This window comes from Gymnoscopelus braueri, assembly GCF_963280865.1.
Source record: "Gymnoscopelus braueri genome assembly, chromosome: 2".
Classification (NCBI taxonomy): Eukaryota; Metazoa; Chordata; class Actinopteri; order Myctophiformes; family Myctophidae; genus Gymnoscopelus; species Gymnoscopelus braueri.
Window position 1 is genome coordinate 55,324,364 of NC_137604.1, and position 13,540 is coordinate 55,337,903.

The 13,540-nt window shown below is 40.5% G+C and overlaps 1 protein-coding gene across 2 annotated transcripts in view; it reads left to right on the forward strand.

Annotated features, from left to right (window-relative positions):
• The first annotated feature begins 3,233 nt into the window (after window positions 1-3,233).
• Window positions 3,234-13,540, forward strand: part of usp34 (ubiquitin specific peptidase 34) — an 89,307-nt gene continuing 79,000 nt past the window's right edge. For both annotated transcript variants that reach the window (XM_080456593.1, XM_080456594.1), the window contains exons 1-2: window positions 3,234-3,605; window positions 11,866-11,956. In XM_080456593.1, the coding sequence (XP_080312719.1) occupies window positions 3,563-3,605; window positions 11,866-11,956 (134 nt within the window). In that variant the 5' untranslated portion in view covers window positions 3,234-3,562. The remainder of the gene's footprint in view (window positions 3,606-11,865; window positions 11,957-13,540) is intronic.

The window sequence follows — 13,540 nt, forward strand, 5'->3', positions numbered from 1 at the left end:
GTTTTGACATTATGTCCCGTTTCAGCCTCAAAGCGAACTCGGACCGCTTTGGGAGACTTTTTTTGCACATATATGTGAACACTCCAAAAGGATTTTGACCCCTTTCCCTAGTACGGTTCACTTTAACATGCAGTGTGAACACAAAGCACATGTTCACCTTGCCTTTGACCCTCTAGGCTGTGGATATGCTACATCAGCTAAATGACGGCTACGTATATTACAAAAAGGTTTTGTAAATGGTTTCTTTTATCCAATATTTTATTAAACAAAACTGAAGTGCATAGCCTGAACTAATTATGTACATTAGGGAGTACAGCAAAGTACAGCAACCAACCGCCGTCTTCTTGTTTCAGGTCAAATATTTACCCATAAATCAAGGCAGGTACAGGTCTGTGCTCCACAGGAATTACAATAGTGTGAACTGTGAGGCCCCATCAGAGCTGTCCTCTTTCAGGTGAACTGACAACAGTGTCAACACAAGAAGAATAGTCCCTTTTCTTTGGTCTTCACTTGCTGGTCTACTTGGAAGAGGACTCAGTTTGGTTCATTTATAACGGTCCATGTGTGAAATAAAGGGCCCTCAACTTCTCAAAGGTGATCTGAAATTAAATTTGTGTCAGGATTTCGCTCATGGCCGACAGTCGCTTTGTGAGTCCTTTGCAAGAGGAAAGTGTAGGCCTAAAGTTTTACTGAACAGTAATGGTATGTAGGATCCGTACACACAGACACTCAATACATTCACTTTTGATTTTAATAATGGAGACTGTTTAAACCATATAGACTAACAGAGTGTTCATCTTTTTCAGATTGTATGAACTGAGTTGATCCCATGAGTAATGTATAATAAGGGTTTAGATTTCTGAGGTAGCATGAAAATGAATCAAAGAGTTACTGCCACACAAGGTTATTAGAGTTAACTAAAACTGAAGTAAAGACAAACAATGTGGAAAAACACTTAAGCTAACAGAAATAAAAAAGTAAACTGGAATAGAAATAAAACTAACTTAAATTATATTGTGTGTTGCTAAAAATAATAATAATAATAATTATTATAGTAATAATGCACTGCCACCAAAGTGTGGAATGCCCTGACACCATCCCTATGGTTTCACTGGCTTCCTTAGAAACAGGCCTGAAAATCCATTTTTCAGGAGGCCAAAGGGCAGGTAAACTCACCTCTCCCATAGAAAGGTGATGTGATGGCATTCACTGCCTACACCCCCCCCCCTTTTTCTACTCTGTACATAGTGTTTTGTATTTGTTGATAATATTGTATTTTGGTGTTATTTTGTATGCTATGTTGATGAATTGAATACATAGGACCACAATGGAAACAAGTCCCCAGGACTTTTTTGTGTGTTGTCCTTTTAGCTCATATGTATGACTGTACCCCGTGCTGTTTGCATTTCTGTCTAATAAAGTATTCAATCAATCAAAAATACTTTTCACATTATTACTTGTTTATTCGTATTTATTTTACCCTTGAATCTCAGCTGTATCTCTCTACTCTAAATATCTCTGCTGCATTTCTCCTGTTTCATGGCAACTGCTGTCCTGCTATTTGTTATGACACCCTAATTCCCTCGTGGGATCAGTCAGTCTTTCTTTCTTTCTGTCTGTCTTGACTATTATCCATGTTGTTTTGAAGTGTCTTTGTGTGTCATATATGTAGGCCTATTGTAAATATAATATGATTTTGTCTTAATAAAGTGTAAAAATATTTATAAAGGATACGGTAAGTGTGTGTGTGTGTGTGTGTGTGTGTGTGTGTGTGTGTGTGTGTGCGCGCGTGCGCGCGCGTGCGTGGTGCATGCACGCGTAAATGACCGGATCCAGTAGGCGGGCTCTGGTGACGTCCTCAGCTCTCTTCTCATTGGCTGTTCTCGCTGTTGATGCTGTTGCTTGCTGACGGAGGTCTGGCTACCAGTGTTGCCATGTCTGCTTATTATAAGTGACTTTGGGCTTGTTTTTCCTGTAAAGTAAAGTCGCTTGTAAATATTGGAAGTTGCAGATGGGGGTCCGTGGCCAAATACATATTCATTTAGGGGTCTTAAGAAAAAGTTAGAGAACCACTGGTCTAAAACAACATTAGACAATAAAGTTTGACTGACGCCCGTTTTCATCAATTTATTTATCACCCATGTACCTGACAAACTACTTCAAAAACGTCAAAGGCGTTCACAATCACAACACCAGAGGTAGCTCCACAAATCACGTTCAACCCAGATTTGGCTCAAACAAGAGGTTAAATTCGTTCTACTGCTATGCCACCAAAATGTGGAATGCCCTGCCAACAATCATGAAAAAGTGTGAATCCTTACACTTAACAGAATTCCCCCTCCCCCCAACTGTTTACTGTACATATTTTTTATTTTTTATTACTACTCGTGTAGGCTATATGTTGTTTTTGCATAGTGTTGTATATTTATCTGTCATTAAATGTTTTTGATGAATTGAATACCTGCAGGACCTCAATGGAAACAAGCCATAATGCTTTCTTGGGTTTAATCCTTTTAGCATCCTTTTGTATAGAACTGTACTTTCTGTGCATTTTTTGCAAACTGTTAATTAAGTATTCAATCAATCAATCAATAGTTGATTCTTTTGAGCTTGTTTTCATAGACCTAGTGTCCTAGTTGCTTGTTTCTCTCGTGCAATCTGGCAACACGATCACTGGGCTTCGCGAGACTATCCAGAGCGTGACCGACCGCGAGACTGGCGGCAGCGTTGCCATGTCGGCTTATTATAAGCAAGTTGCTTGTAAATATTGGTTAGTTGCGGGTTGCAGTTTTTTTGGGGCTTGTTTCTAAGCTATGTGTACTTGCTTATTTAGGCATGCTTCCAATTTTCTTTTTTTTTAAATTATTATTATATAAAAGAGTGTTTATCAAATATTTTTCAAAAATGTTTTGTGCCACCAGGGGAGCATTTGTGTTGTTAGAAGGTTAATCCCCCCCCCTCCACATTTTATTTCATTTTTTGAATCTTCAAATAGCCGATGCATATATATATATATATACATATATATTATATACACGTTTAAAAGTGCTCATGTGGCCTAAAAAAATGCTTCTTCTGGGCTTGTTTTCCTAGACCTCGTTGCTTATTTCCCTCACACAATCTGGCAACACTGACTCAGCCGGAGAAAGACGAACCAGACGAAGGAGACAGGGACGAAAACTCCCGAACCATCAACATGCTATGCCCCCCCCGCCTCCCCTCCCCTCCCCACTTTCAACATGGCTGCCGTATCTACTCTCTCAAGTAACGCTCAGATTGGGGACTGAACTCGAATCTAGTCTCATTTTAGTGCCTCTCCGCTGAGTGTCCACCAGGTCCAGTTGGATGCTAATCAAGTACCAGATGCATGTGTGATTTCACCTGCTTTTTTGCTTTAGGTGGAATTAATAGCAATAATCACTGGGTTCCTACTGGGCCTTTTCACCCCAAAACAACCAGCTGCTGCCAGCCCAGTTGTAACAGTGTCAACCATTTCACATTTTGCAATGGTTTGAGGAGGAGGTCGATCCAACTCAAAGTTTCTCATCCTTCTTCATGAACAATGTGTGAAAACTGCGCCGAGCTGGTGGAGGTTTTAAATGAAAGTAAGTAAAACACCCCCCAAAAACACAGCCTGTTTTATTTATGTGGAAGTAGAGAGACCGATGCTAAGCTAAGCTTGCTTGCTGTTAGCACAGCAGTGCAGACTGGATGGACACTAGTGTAAAAAAGCTTCATAGCATGTTAGCTTGTGCTAGCTTAAAATATTATAACTTTTATGAGTTTTGGTGCTTGGATTTGTTTGTTTTGCTAAACGTTAAGTGTTTTTAAATCTCCATCACCCGCTGGCATGTCGGTGTGTGTGAGTGTGTTATTGCCTTGGGTCGGTTGGAAGTGAATGCAGATGTCATGATTTCCCAGCAGCAGCACAATGCCAGTCAGTCCGTTTTAGATAGAGGAGGCCCGGCCTTGGTCCTGCCTTTCTGTCAGAATCCTCCTCCAGTCCACGCCGGTGGACTAGTGGGAACAACCAGATCACTTAAAACAACCGTTAGCTGTGTATGTTGATGATGTGATGATGTTGTTGTCAGGCTGTTTGTTTGCGGGTGTGTGAGTCCAGTCAAGCCATTGTGCTCTTCTCTTCTCGGGATGTGTGAATTATCAGAACGTGGCTGCATTGCCACTGTCTCGCCTCAGTCGCCTGCCTTTGCATGGACTGTATCTGAGGGAAGTTAGCAGGCTACTAGCCTGCTAACTTCCCTCAGTTACAGTCCATGCAAGAGGATCGTTAGATAGCTGTAGCTCTGAGCTGCTGTTGTGACTTTTTGTTTGATTTGTTTGTCAGGTTCTCAGTGTGCAGCCAGTCAGTCAGCCAGCGCACCGGGCCGGCTGTATGGATTGGCTGCAGCTGTCCGTCCACTTCACCTTACAACTGGCTATAGCTACACCATCCTTTGTTTCTTGTGCGATCACATGGATGTACTATATATTTGCAAACATTTAGCTGTTTGTCAACACACACACCGGTGTATATGTTACCTAAACACATTTGAGCACATCTTTGCTACACATGTGTTGTTTTCCCCTGATGTTTTATGTTCAGCCCTATACTTTGGGCTGAACATCAGCCCTCTACATAGAACATAAAACATCAGCCCTTTTCTATAGGGCTGAACATAAAACGTCAGGGGAAAATAATAACAATACATCACAATATTAAGAACTGGTGTTGCATGTGATTGTGGGGTGGTGGGGGGGGGGCTTAATGTTATAAGTTATTCTAGTGCTTTATTGGTTTCATAATAATCAAGAACAAGGTTGGTGAAACCTTTCATCATACTCAAAACTCAGTAAATCCTGCGCACTTTTTACGAAAACAAAATAATCATCACAATGTTATGAAGAACTGGTGTTTCCTGAATCACAGCTGCATGTGGAGTGGTGATGGGGGGCTTATAATAATAAGTTATTGTAGTGCTTTATTGGTTTCATTAATCAAGTCAGTGTACAAGGTTGGTGAAACCTTTCATCATACTCAAAACTCCTGTGCACTTTTACTTTATTACGAAACCACTTTTCTTTAAACTTTTAAGTTCGGGGGGCGGGGTCAAGAATAACTTGCAATGACGCGAATAAATATCAGTGTTCTATAAAATGGTCGCAGTTGGATTATATATTTTTTGGTTGAGCAGCAGCCCTCCAGTCAGCCCTGGTAGTTGAAGCTAGCGTGATCACAGCTGCAAACGAGGCACACACACACACATCATAACACAACATAGGACACGATGGCTAATAGATCGGTTTGGGCAGTGTATAGCAGGTATCTTGTGGAATTATTTGCATTGCTTTGTGACTATTAAATACACAAAAGCACATCCCCATCAGTCTGTTAGAGCTAACATTTGCTCTTCAGCTACTAGATTTTTATTGCTCATGTACCATAGCAACCTGCTACCTGTTTTTTCTTTTAAATACAGGCTTGCTAAAAAGGCTATAACCAAATCCATGCTATGGAATGAACAAATCATTGTATATTATTATTACACTGTCATACCCCATTTTATGCCATTATTATCCAAATGTAAACATAACATTTGTGTCTGTTTGACATTCTCTCTATACCGCATGATCCATTCCCTTTGTCTGTCATCAAAGCTCTTCAAATTGGATGTATAGAAATATCCAGAGAGACATTAAAGGAGTTGTTGCCTCATTATGACCATGGCATAACTGAGGCATACTTCTAGGGGAAGTTGACTCAGTTGACTGTTGAGTTCTTTTGACAACTTGTGCATTATAGAAACATGTCTGCTCTGGGACACATGTTCCCATCACAATTATGAAGTACTAAGGGAAAAAAAAGTCATTTGGTCCCTTCCTACGTGAAACTGTCCCCATCACCCTTTGAGTGTAATCTACATGAAGGGTTCCCAAACTTTTTAGGCTGCGACCCCCCCCCCCCCCCCCCATAATAATCATATTTGAACTGCGGACCCCCCAGACCCTGACAAGCACTTGGAATTGTAGGCAATACATTTTGTTTGACTCGGTTCCACAGATACATTTTGTATTTTGCAGCTTGTAGATCGGCTATTTTCACCAATGTTTGCCTCTTTCTTACATATTTGACAATTTGCTATTAAAAAGGTCTTAAAACGTAAGTAATTAAATTGTAACTTTAGAAATGTGCAGATACCCTGTATACACAGTTTGGAAACCACTGATCTACATTGATCATGTATATATTGTATTGATGTAGTCAGCAGAGAAGCAGGTCCTTAACCCATAATTTAAGACCTGAGGCCGATTCTACAATTAAATGCCTTCTAAATAAGTAGTACTCTAACTTTTCCGTGTCAAGGACCCCCAAATTGAGATGTATTTGGTCGCGGACCCCCACCTGAAAATGTTTTGTGCCCGGAACCCCCAGAAGAGAAGATTTGTGTAAAATAAATCAAGATTATTCCCAAAAAAGTGAACAAAAAAAGAAGCAGATTTGAGAACCACTGTTCCAAGAGTTTTCTGAAAAATTATAGCTAAAATCTAAAATGACGCGGATGCTTTCCCGGTTTTAATGGGTTAATAAACGTGCTGCTGGTTCTCTTCCCCGTGGAGAAGGTTGTGCTGAGGAGATGCTCATGAGCAAACACAGACTAAAGGCAGTAGTGATGGGAACGGGAATTATCATTCTTTTCACAAAAAAAGATTTCGACGTCTACATTGGTCTGACACTCAATGCACTCGTGATATTGTTTTATTTCCACAATCTGTCTGCAGCGTACCATGTACTGTTTTGAAGAAAGGTTGTCCGCAGATAATCCCCCCCCCCATACATGTGTGTGTATTGTCTGTCATTGCTGTTCCAAACCTGAAAATAAACATTCTACTGTAGCCTGTCATCTGTGTCATAATTACACAGAAATATATTAAGCTACGACAAACACAACCAAATGGCAATTAATTGATGGAGAGAAATGGCAATACACTTTGTCCACTCTCTGTTGGCAGAAATGACTAAATGTCTGAGACAAATTAGATGATGTTGTCAAAGCACGTTGGAGATTTAAAAAAAAAGAAATGTAATGTATACAATTCCAGAGCCAATGAGATGGAAGAGTTGAGTCAATGAGTGGTCAGAAACACCACGTGTGTGTGAGCAGATGGAGTGAACGGAGATGGCACAACTCATTATATCTCAATGGCTCTGGGTGCCCTAGTGACCAAAAAATATGGTGCAAAAATCGAATATTAATGTAAACTGCACGATTTCTGAGAAAACCTTACCAAAAGTAGGCAGTTCAAAAGTCACACCCATTACCTATTTCTTTGGCAACTTTGGAGGCAATTGGATACCTAGTCTGCTGGGAGAGAAGGGTAATGTTCACACACAAAATTCACACTCCTTTCGGGTTGTAGTGTCAGTGTGGCATTCCCATATTGTTCCATTTTCATGTCTATTGTAAGCATTGGAAATGGGAATATATCTGTTAATACTTAACGTTGGAAGTGATATTTAAGTTGTTGAGATAGTACAATTTATAGTCTCATGTGTTGTTTAGCTGTCTGGCTGTCACTCAGTTATTGTGACAACAGGCCTTTGTGAAGCCTGCCAGTTTATCTTACTCTGCTGTGTTTCTATGTTTCTATGTGTTTGATTATTGTAATTAACAATCTCTATTATGCTGGGATAGAAAGATGATGAAAATCATCTTAGGCTGTTTGAAATTTGGTGATATTGTGACGGACCCGTCGGCAGTGACAACCCTCTCCAACTCTTGAGAGAGTGACAGGCCCATGTGGGCTTTCTCTTGGTAACCCTTGACCTCTGATGTGCTATAGTAGCATGTACTGTATGTGCTGTGTTTCTCTCTCTGTCTGGTAGAGAGAGCGAAATACAATATGCCAGCAAATTCCTTAGTTTGTGTGGGAAATGTATTGAGTTTTCAAGTGAGTTGAGGTCTGCCTGTGTTGTGATTTGTGAACATGGACAACTCATCTTGAACATTCTTGATTTACTGTCAGGGTTTGCTTCTCTTTAAAGGGATAGTTAACCCCTCAAAATGACTTTTTTTCTCTCGATTAGTCACCCAATGGAGACTTGAATTCATGTATATCTTTTAGTTTTTGTCGCATTCCTAAGCCAATAATTTGATGACTGGCAGCGGTTCCGGTAGGAGACACAGAGAGTCTCCTTTGTGTCTCCTACTGGAACCGCTGCCTACCGGTCCGCTGGTGATCAAATTATAGGCTATTTTTTTTGAGTGAACTATCCCTTTAAGCCTGGTGGTCTTAAACGACAGTTGTGATTGGCTGATCCTCTTACCTTTGGATGATTATGATCCTTTTAGTACAAGCTTTAACACATTTGTGTTTATAGTTGATCAGTTTGTGAGTTTGGGTGGAGGCTCTCTATTTTTGATAGAGAGCCTGATAGAGAGTTCTTTTGCTCTCTTTTGCTGCTGTCTCCCTCTTTTGCCCTCTCTTTCTCCTTCACCTTCCTTGTCTTTGTCTCTCAATCTTTGCTTTACTCGCTCGCGCACAGCCGCACACACATACACACACACTCAGATCAGTGTAGGAAAGGTGTCCTGGTGAACTTAAGAACTGCATTTGTGTCTTGGTTGCACCAAGCAGCTGGTTGCCTAGGGGACAAGACTCTTTTTGTTGACTCTTTGTCTCTGAGAGGTTGGCATTACTCCAGTTGTCATAGACTGGCAGGCTCTCCTATTGGAGGCCAGCAAAATCACTTTGTCTTATAGAGGAGAACACAACTCAACACACTTGTTCATCACACACGTGACTAGTAGCACATAAGAGGAATCATCTCATCTCCTCCTACACACTTTTCATACTCCTGAACTATTATGCTGCTGCTCATAAAGCTACCTTTTGATGTAGCCTACTTGTTATTTAATGACTTAAACCCTTATCCATAAGTTGGCCAGCGCCCTCCTTTTTCCCCTCTACACCAAATGTCTTTGCCGTAAATAGCTATTGCGACTGCGAGTCTGTAGATTTGCTATTTTCGTAGAATGTTTGCCTATTTTCGCTGAATGTTGATACGTTAATATGAAGTGTCCAGAATAGGGAGACTGGGATTTGCATGGTTAAAAGCGAGCTCCTCTTTTAAAATACACACACACACACACACACACACACACACACACACACACACACACACACACACACACACACACACACACACACACACACACACACACACACACACACACACACACACACACACACACACACACACCTACTACATGTTCATCAGCAAGCCTTTTTTAACATTTGTAATATGAAGAGCCTAATGTCTCTCTCTGAACAGCATACAAAGACTGTATTGTTGTTGGAGTCAAAAATAACGAGCAGAAAGGCTGAAGATGTCTGTGTGAAACAGAGATTTTAATGGAAATTAATTTCTCTGTACAAACATTGTACTGTAAGTAGGCCAGAATGTAGCTTGAGATGGATGAAAGATGACCAGCAACAGTCATGACTTTGGTATGAAGGTTGTGAAACAGACCGTCTGTGATAAAGACTTGGTGAATGTTTGGTGATGACTTGGTTGAGTATGTTTGTATATCTTTTTATTTATTTTTCTAAGTACAATTTAAAGAGGATTGACTCAAATATATATATTTTTTTCGATGGCAAATTTAACTTTCACAGACATGAATAGAGAGTTTTGAAACCGAACAGATTTGAAACCATGATATTATTGATCCTGTCACAATACATTTCCCTAAAGGCCAAACCTCATATTGTTTGTACGACTTTGCAAATGTAACAATATTGCCCGCTGACGTACTAAGATGTTTAGGATGAATGGGAAAGTGGCCTATTATTGACTTTAAGAAACAAATATGATTTTTTTTAAATAGCACAATGTACCTACATTATTGAGACATGCATTTGCATATTATAGCCTGTTTTGCAGTAGTTATTTGGCAGATTAGCTTGGAACCAGGGCAACAGTGGAAAGATCATAAATCTTTTATTAATCAGCAGCATTAAGGCCCTTGCACACAGATCTGATGCGTTTTATTTTATTGGTTAAAGCATCTGGGAAAAAGGCACAGGAATCGAACTGTGATCAATTGGAAAAAAATTATGCCCTGTCACTCATCGGACTGTAGTTTCGGAGGTGTGCAAGATTCTGCCTACAACTATCGATTATTCTATTAAGTATTAATTACTACTTAGATTAATTTTTTTAAAGGACTGTGTGCAAGGGCCTTAACAATACTACAACCAGTAATAAGGAGTGCAAAGCTCACTGCCCCAGTTCGCAGACAATAGATGTAACAAACATACAGCCTCCCACATGCTGCTGCAGTCAAGGTTTTTGAGTCATTAGTGGCATGTAGGGGTGCAGCGGTTCCCTGCACGGTTCAAGGCTTCTTTATAAACCGCATATTAAAGTCATAAGGTACGTTTTTCCTTGAAAATAATAAAAAGACAGAAAATACTGGAATGTGTCTAAATAGAAAAATATTTGTATTGCTTGTAAGTAAAATAAAGGGAGAATTTTGGAAATATTTCATTTTTTTCTTTTTCTTTACTGTACTGAAACCGAACCAAAACCGTGACCCAAAAACCGAGGTTTGATGTGAACCAAACCACAGGCTAACTGAACCGTTGCACCCCTAGTGGCATGGCAGTGATTTATCTCTCAGAAAGCCTGACAATTCTCTCCTGCTGTAGCTATTCACTCGCCATACAGAGAGCTTCTATGTATAGCACAGCCAAAACAGCGAACAGGGCTGAAGGATGCAGGGAGGGAAATTATCAGCATCCACAGCCAACTGCCCTAATTCTCGCCCAGGCTGATACATTTGACGGTCACCCCACAGGCCACATTGATAGGTTAAGGGACACTTTTTGAAGGGACATTTCTACATGTTGGTAATGAAAATTGGATAAATGGCATTTTTCAATGAAAACTTTAGGCATTATTTTCATAATTATTTCTCTTCTATCACTTAAGTTGAAGTGGAATTGTTTTTGCCATGAAAATCCTGAACTCGTTACTATTGACTGCTTGTTGTGATGTAGAAAATGATATAGGAATTTATTCAGCTAAATGCCAAGTGGTGTGTTCACACCAAATGCAAAGAAAAGAAAAATGTGAGGCAGAAATGTGCCGTGTCTGGTCAGTGTGACTGTGAACACACAATGAATTAATTGTATTTTTAACTTGCTCTCTGAAGACTGAGCTAAATGCATAGTTACTCCTCGTACAGGTTGGCAGTTGGAAAAGGTCTGATCAAACAAAATGCCTACAGTCTGGGTGAAAAGTTTAAGCCAGTGCACTGGCACTTCAAAGTGTTGTTGAAGCACATAGTGTGTGCAGGTGCCCTTCCTCCCTCCCCCATATTTTTATATATTCATCTTGACCTGAGCCCATGAAATGTAATTTTGGAATACAGCTTGGCACTACTGTTTCTGTTCCCTTATGTCATCATAGAATGGAAGAAATATTGATATTCCACTTAGGCCTTTTCTATTTGGAGTAGATTGAGGTGTGTGTGTGTGTGTGTGTGTGTGTGTGTGTGTGTGTCTGTCTGTGCATACCATCTGTATGGCTTTTTATCTAATGTGTCACCGTGCTCATTGTAGGCAATTTATTGAAATTGAAATTACATTGCCGTTTTGGTGGCTTTTATAACGACCAGGCCAGTGGAAGTGGTCTTAACACAAATTACCCATTCACAATGGGTCAACATTGTATTACTATACACAAAAGATGTAGTTGCGGTGCAGATCACGACATACCCTCGTTAAGCATTCAAGTTCATAGGACCAGATACCTTGCTGCAGTTCTTTGTGACTTAACAACTGTGTCTGTTCTCTCCTCAGTATCGGATGCAGAAGGCAGTGAAGGAGGTCTACAGCTGAAGAAGGAGCATGCTTTACGAGTATTCAGCTACATCAGCTCATGGACACAGAGGTCAGTGGCTTCCCTTCCATGTGTTCACAGTTCACACGGTTTCTCACACCGTTTCCGATGTGTTTAGCAGAAGTGGTGCACCGGCACACTGTACAGCAGCAACAGTGTAGTGCCACTGCTAGAGTGGCATGATATTTAGTTATATCAAAATGAAAATAACTGTGTGTCTCTCACACACACACACACACACACACACCCACTCTCTTTTTGTCTCTAAGAAATTACTTGGTGCTCCTTTTTAACCCATTAAGACCGGGAACACATCTGTGTAACCACTTAAACCATTATTTTATACATTAGCTATTCAAAAATAGCAGATATACAAGCTCATAGTGCTGCACCAAGTGCCGCGTTATGAGCTTGTAGACCTGCTATTTTTTTTAAATCGTGGAAATATTGAGATGGGGGTCTGCGGCCAAATACATTTAATTTTGGGGGTTCTTGACATGAAAAAGTTTGAGCACCACTGATATAGTAACATACGTTTTTCAGAAAACTGTTAGGATTTAGAAGACATTTGTAGAATCGGCCTCAGGTCTTAATGGCTTAAATAAAAGTAAAAACATACATTTCATCACAGCAATGTGAAGTAGAGAACCATAATGGAATGGAACTGAAGCAGGGTACTACTACATGGAACCAAAGCGGAAATTACAGTCAAGCAAACCTCTTCGGATTACAAAATGAATGCTGAATTCATTCCTCACTGACAACTCAACGATTCACTTTTCATCGACAACCCGTTTCATTACATAAGCTGTATGAATAGCCCAGTGTAATCTTGGGACGGTTATTATCAGTAGTCTGCTCCTCAGTTTCCTAATTGCCGGCAAAGCCATTGTTGTGTAAGTAGCTCTGCCTGAATACCAGAAGGCTAATATCCCTAGCCTAGGGGGAATTCCCTTTTACAGGGTTTCCCGCAGGGGGGAAAAAACGTAGTCTAGGTGCTACTGGATGTGCCTGCACACACCGGGGCTGTACAATATGGAAAACATTTCATACCTCAATATTTGTGCCAAATATCTCAATGGCGACAATGATTGTTCAGCTTCAGCCCCAAGTATCCAAAGACGCTTTACATGGGGGGCAAGAGAACACAACAGAGAAAAAGGGTGAAAAACACTAAGAAAATTCTAAGACTAAGGCTAATAAAAGCAATTAAAACAAGAAATGATGACACAGTCATATTAATAGTTAATACCAGGTTGCTCTCTCCAGTGTCCCCGCACAGAACCAAATGGACCCGTGGTCCTGTACTCGCGGAGTAACAAATCGCTGTTGGAGGCGGCGCTGTGTGTGTGTGAGGAGTCAAGTCAATAGTTTGTTTGGTGGCGACGACGACCACACAGTTTTTTTTTTAATCGTTTTTTGGTGGCGACGACCACACTTTTTTTATTTTATGGTTTGTTTGGTGGCGACGACCACACTTGTTCTGGGCTATGATCCCATAGCATGGGAGGACGCCCGTCGTTCAGAGTATGGGGAAGTCTCGGAGAAGTCTCCCCATTGGCTTAAAGGATTGAAGGACAGCCAATGATGAAAAGGTTGCTAGAAAGTGTTTAGCAGTTGATCAGTCTCTTCCTA